At 37.6% G+C, this 6,016-nt stretch overlaps 1 protein-coding gene across 8 annotated transcripts in view; it reads right to left on the reverse strand.

Annotated features, from left to right (window-relative positions):
• MYO5A (myosin VA) overlaps positions 1–6,016 on the reverse strand; it is a 99,008-nt gene that overhangs the window by 60,163 nt on the left and 32,829 nt on the right. For all 8 annotated transcript variants that reach the window (XM_023527860.1, XM_023527858.1, XM_023527859.1 and 5 more), the window contains 4 exons: positions 4,264–4,350; positions 4,067–4,175; positions 1,536–1,747; positions 465–621 (listed from right to left, as the gene is read on the reverse strand). In XM_023527860.1, coding sequence (XP_023383628.1) covers positions 465–621; positions 1,536–1,747; positions 4,067–4,175; positions 4,264–4,350 — 565 coding nt within the window. The remainder of the gene's footprint in view (positions 1–464; positions 622–1,535; positions 1,748–4,066; positions 4,176–4,263; positions 4,351–6,016) is intronic.

Genomic DNA, 6,016 nt, shown 5'->3' on the forward strand with positions numbered 1-6,016 from the left:
TGGTCGCAAACAAAAGAAATATTGGCAGCCACCGGAAGCTGAAAGAGGTAAGGAACAGATTCTCCCCTAGAGCTTCTGGAGGGAGTGCAGCCCTGTTGACACCTTGATTTTGGCCCAGTGATACCGATTTTGGATTTTTGGCCTCCAAAACTGTGAAAGAATAAATTTCTGTTGTTTTAAAATGCAACCAAGTTGGTAGTAATTTATTATAGCAACTACAGGAAACTCATACAATATTTTTTCAAATTACACAGACAAGAGGAGAAAAAGGAGGTAAATTTTCTTTTCCACTGTCTTGTTAGTAAATATATGTACTTATTTAATATTTAAAATTATTTTTTAAATGTTGGTTGTCTCCAGATGGCTCCTACATCCATAAGGAGCCCCTGTGGTGACTTTGTATAGATGTGGCATTTGATTAATGTTAATGGCATGAATAAACAAAGTTGAAAATAATGGCTCACCTTGTGATACCTATTTCTGGCCAAGTAGCCTCGCAAATAAGACTGAAGAGCAACAGTGGCAGCTCGTTTAACCTTGTACCTCCTTCGGACTATGAACATACGCCAGTACTTCTGAAGGACGGTTGCTGCCTGGGTTCTGCGCAGGAACTTAGCATAGCTGGCCAAAGAAAAGAGTGGTGCACTTGTCGGTCATCAGAAAAACCCAGGGATATATTTTTTAGAGATTTAAAGCACTAATATCTTTGTCATAATAAGTAGTACTTTCATGTTACTATTCTAATAACGTACTTGTTAAATCAACGTTTATATTTCTTATATTTGTATAGCAATTTATAGTTCCCCAAAATAATTCTGCATCCATTATCTTATTTGAGCCTTCCCTAACCCTGAAAAGTAGGATGCCCCATATTACCTGATTTTATGATAAAGAGAGTGAAACTCATAAAGGTTCATTCTTTCTAGGACAACGCTCATTATCCCAGGCTATGTCTCCATTACACAGCAGACCAGCTGTGCGTAGAAACCCCACACTTACTTATCACCAGCTTCTTACATCCATTCATTGCTAATGTGTGATATTTTTTGAAATCTGTTTGGACATAAAGTCTTTATCATTAATTCATTTCTACTGATATTTCTAAATTAAAATTATTCTAATAGGTAATCACACTGAAGTGTAGTTCTAGAAAGCCCTTCTCAGTTAATTGCTTCTGAAAGCTCCTCAATGGAATCATTGTTAGGTAGCTCATGTTCATGACTGTTTTAGTTCACAGATGATTTCTTCAAACTCATATAAAAGTATAAAAAATAAAAATTACTGAGGACATGAATACACAGTAATTTATAATTTTTGAGAATGAATCTAAATCACTCGAAAGGGTGAATGAAATTTTATTCTAATTAACTATCTTATGAGTTAATTTGTTATTCCTTGAATCTAAGAAGAGGTGAGGCATTGCCTTCTCAGGTAAGATGACCACCCACAACTGTCCTAGGTTGGGCAATGAATCAGGTGGAACCTCTAATCTTAGGAACCATGAGCCACAGAGCACAGATCCCCAGGAGACCTACCATCGGGCCTGGTATCCTCGCACGTATCTCTGCACGGTGATGGCCGCAGTCCGCATGCGCAGGTACTTCTTCCGCAGTAGCCACCCGCGGATTGTCTTCTGAATCCGGATGCACGCCGCCCTCAGCTTGTCTGCCCTCAGCTTTTCTAGGTAGGCCACTTGGCCAGCACGAAAAAAGATCTTTGTTTTACCAAACTGGTATTTGTCCTTGTCCTGTTTTTGGAAGAAATTGTATATTCAGAAATAGAAATAATGATCACATAAATAAAATCTTAAAAGAGAAAAAATATGCCTAAAAGCAGAATCAGTAAAAGGATGAATCTATAAGCTAAAAGTTGGGCTACATCATGATTAACTAATGGAGCCAGATTTTTTTAACCTATGCAAGGTGAGCAAATAGAAGGGATTTTAAGGAAAACTGCAGTTTAATAAGAATTATTTTCCAGAATTATTCTACCTGGAATTATTATCTGAGGCCAAAAACTTGGTTCTGGGTTATAAACAGCTATTATTTGCTTGTTTGTTTTTTAAATATCTCAAGGAAATGGAGATGCTGACACTCCCTCTGACTGACCCAGGCTGTAAGATTACATCGGGCTGTATGCTCCATGAGAAAAGCTGAAGGGACAAAAACACCAGTATAAAGAATAAGGCAGGAAGTTATGCAGAGAAAGTAAATATTAAAAACAAAAAAACCTTTGCATATTCATATTAAGAGTTAAGTTTGTCATTATGTCTTGACTTTATCAACAGTATCTGAAAATAAACAAATAAAACCCTATAAACGTGTTTAAAATCCTTGTACAAATTTTAAAATTCCTTTAATAAAAATATAATCATCTATGTTTATAGATGATTATATTTTTACTTTTGATTATAAGTAAAACTCATTTACTTTTGATTATAAGCAGAGTGGAGCAAACATAGATGTGTGTGCAATATTTGATCTACTGAATTCTGATCCACCTTATCTAGAAACATACAAGTTATTAACCATTCTCGTATCAAAAGAAGAGCGGAATTTATAATCACTATTGTGATCTGAAATTGTGAAAATAGAAAATTACTTTTCAGTGTACGCAGATATCTCGTACCCTGTACATGAAACTGGAAAACCAGAAATCTTTACATATATCTACAAAATCAAAAAGTTACTTCAATTTTAATCAATAAAATTTACATAGGGAGCCTAGCTGGACATATAAAAAGAGCTAGAAAGTAGCTCCCTCTCCTCCCTGTCCCATCTCAGTTTCACTCCACTCCATACCATCCCTGCACTCTACCTTGTACCTCTGCCCCGCAAACCCCAAACCAGGGACCTGAAGTGGTCTGGGGAAGGAGGTCAGGGCAGAACCTTCCCTACTTTCTTCTCTATATTCCCATCTAAACCCAAGTTAGAAAGGAGTTGGGCCAAACCAAAAAAGCACCAGATTCTTTTTCACATTTCTAAGAAAGTGGTCTTAGCTCTTTCAAAGAAAAAAAATGTTATTATTATGAAGGAATATTACATTTAGTTAATAGCTAGTAATTATGACTAACTACCTCAGAGTGAGGTAATCCATCCAAACTAGTGTCAAACATGTGAAGCTGTTGTGAATCTTAAATTCTCCACAACCTAGATCGGCGGTTCTCTAAGTGTAGTCCTCAGACCAGCATCAGCATCACCTGGGAACTTGTTAGAAACCTAAGTTGTCAAGTTGTCGGGCTCATCTCAGGCCTACTGAATCAGAAATTCAGGGGGTGGGGCCCAGCAATGTGTGTTTTAACAAGCCCTCCAGGTGACTCTGATGCATTCTAAAGTTAGAGAACTCCTTAGTTTGGAATGCAAGACTCCAAACACCAACTTAGGCTTCCTAAATGTTTTCCTAGTGTCCCCACACCAATCTCATACCGAAAAGAAACTACTTTACTGTTTTCTGAGCAAACTCTATGCTTTCCTACTTCTTCATAACATGCTCCCTATTAGAATATTCTCTTTCCACTTTTATACAATCTTACCTATTCTTGAGGGCCTGATTCAAAACACACATATTCCATGAAGTTGTTCTTTTTTCTTGTTGCTGCTGCTTTTTTTTCTTCTTCTTTTTTGTTTTCTTCCTTCCTCATTTTTTGGTCGCTACTGTGTTTTATTCTTCTTTTTTTTATGCTTTAATTTCCAAGATAGACTATGTTACCTGAGGACAAGACCAGTTTTTTTCTTAATCACACAGCATCTGGCCTGGTCTCTTCCATAGGTAAGTACTAGGTAAATTTTTATTGATAATGATAAAACTCTAAAAAGAACGTGTCCCAAGTCTGTGTCTAGGCATCACTATCCTGTTTCCTGATAGTGAATTATCATCCACACTAGTCAGTCCTGGCATCCTAAATACGGTGGGCCTCAACCTCCAAGACAGTGTGCTCCTCTATCCTCTCGTCCTTATACAATCTGGATTAGTAGTATTTGGAGGCTCGCAGGGCTTTCAAAGGTTATAATCACAAGGCCTTTGGCCATAACTGGCTCAGATAAAGATAAGTGAAAATCTTTCCTACCAGTATCAGTTTCTCTAATACATTCTTGCATGTTTGCTTTCTGTCACTCAGCACATCCTTTTGCTTCATTAGGACACGGTAGCGGCTGAAAAATTCTTGGTAAGTCCACCTAGAAAAGGAAACTCATGTTAGCTTATTTAAAGAACTGGGAACCTCTCCCATTAGGATCATTCACATCTGAAAAATGCCAAGCTCACCGTGAGGGGAAACCTGCTGCGCTGATGCGAATGGTTTCGAGGACACCGCAGGCTCTCAGTTGCTGCACCGCCCTCTTCTCATCAAACCTACGTATAAGAATGAAAATCATTAATACACAAAGAAACCTGGAGAGAGCCACAAATTTCTCTCCTCAGTCCAGAGATTAAATTCTTCTGTAAAGAGCCAAATGAATAAATTAGAAAAGAAAGTATTCAAAGGTTGGGACAGTGATCAAAATGGTAAACTCCATGGGAGAGTGGGGAGGAGACAATTAGCAGTAAAAATAAAGAACCGTAAATATTATCTATTGTTCATACCACAAATTTATAAGAAATGACACCGAGCATATTTTCAAAAACTCAAATTTCCTCTGTACTTTGCACATACATTACATGGCTTGGCCTCACTAGCCATTCTCATAATTCTTTAGCTCACCACACATAGCTCCGCTGGAATAAAGACTGGCCAGCTCTGGAGATTTCTCTAACAAGAAGAACAAATTAAATATGCCCTCTTCAGTTATTTCTTTTAAAAATTATTGGTGTTCTAAAAACTATTCAATTCAGTGTGTATATACTAAGCATTTATAGTGTCCACATAAATGAAAAATATTTGTTTTGTATTATACCTTGTATATTTTATGTTTATTTCACTCTAGAAAAATGGCATCATAATGTTAAATTGACCCTAAAAGAGGAAGCGGTAAGATCTGTCTCCTGCTGGGTGATCACTGCTCTTTCTCTCCCAGCTAAGCTCTAAGAGAGCCCTCCAAGCCTCTGCTGTGCTATCTTCTCAAGAGTTCTATTGGTGGTGGGATATGGGTTTGGCCGATGAGAAGTAACAGCCTCTAGGGCTGTCCAAAACAGAGGCGCAGGGTGTGGCACCATCTTCCTGCTTCCCATTTCCTCCAGAAAGGGCTTCTTGGCAACGAGAAGGATATGACAGTCTTTCAGAACTGCCCTGCAGTCTAAGGCAAAAGTCTTCAGAGGCCAAGATTGGCAAGGGTGTAGGGAAACGAGTACTCATACACAGTAGAGTGAGAGAAAGCACCCACAGTTTATTAAGATAAAAGCAGATACAAAACAGCAATTACAGCATGAGCCCCTCCCTTTAATTAGTGTCTCTTTCCCTCACTTCCTCACTTCCTCACTTCCCCACTTCCCATACACACAATAAGGTAGGAAGAAATATTGGCCAGTTAATACCAGTTATCTCTCTGGATATAATGAATCATTTTTCATTTATTTTCTTACTATTTTGTATTTCCTGAAAACATAAATTGAAGAGGTTCCCATTTCTTAAATACAGTGTATATGCATTACTTTTTAAATTACAGAAGTATTTCTGTTTTGAAAAAAAACAACAACAAAAAAACTCTTTCCCTTCATACATGGTATTTGATGTAGGACAAGATGTTTGGTAAAAGGAGACATTCTCTGATGGTTTCAACAGATGAACAGCAGCAGGGATAAACTTTGAGCCTTCGTCAAAGCAGCCTTATCCCACCCAGCTCTGGTTTTAACTAATGTCCAAATTAACAAAAGCTCCAAAAGATTTTGAACTGAAGTAAATTTAAAATAGACAATAAAACTAGGAATGGTTGGTTAACTTCAACTTTTAAATCTTCAGAAGGCCAATCGTTAATTTGTTCTCACATTCTAAAAAGAGAACAAAACTGAAAAAAGTGCAGCCAAAACAATCTGGAGAAAGAACAAAGCTGGAGGCATCATGCTCCCTGATTTCAAACACTAT

Source organism: Pteropus vampyrus, unplaced genomic scaffold, assembly GCF_000151845.1.
Source record: "Pteropus vampyrus isolate Shadow unplaced genomic scaffold, Pvam_2.0 Scaffold19, whole genome shotgun sequence".
Lineage (NCBI taxonomy): Eukaryota > Metazoa > Chordata > Mammalia > Chiroptera > Pteropodidae > Pteropus > Pteropus vampyrus.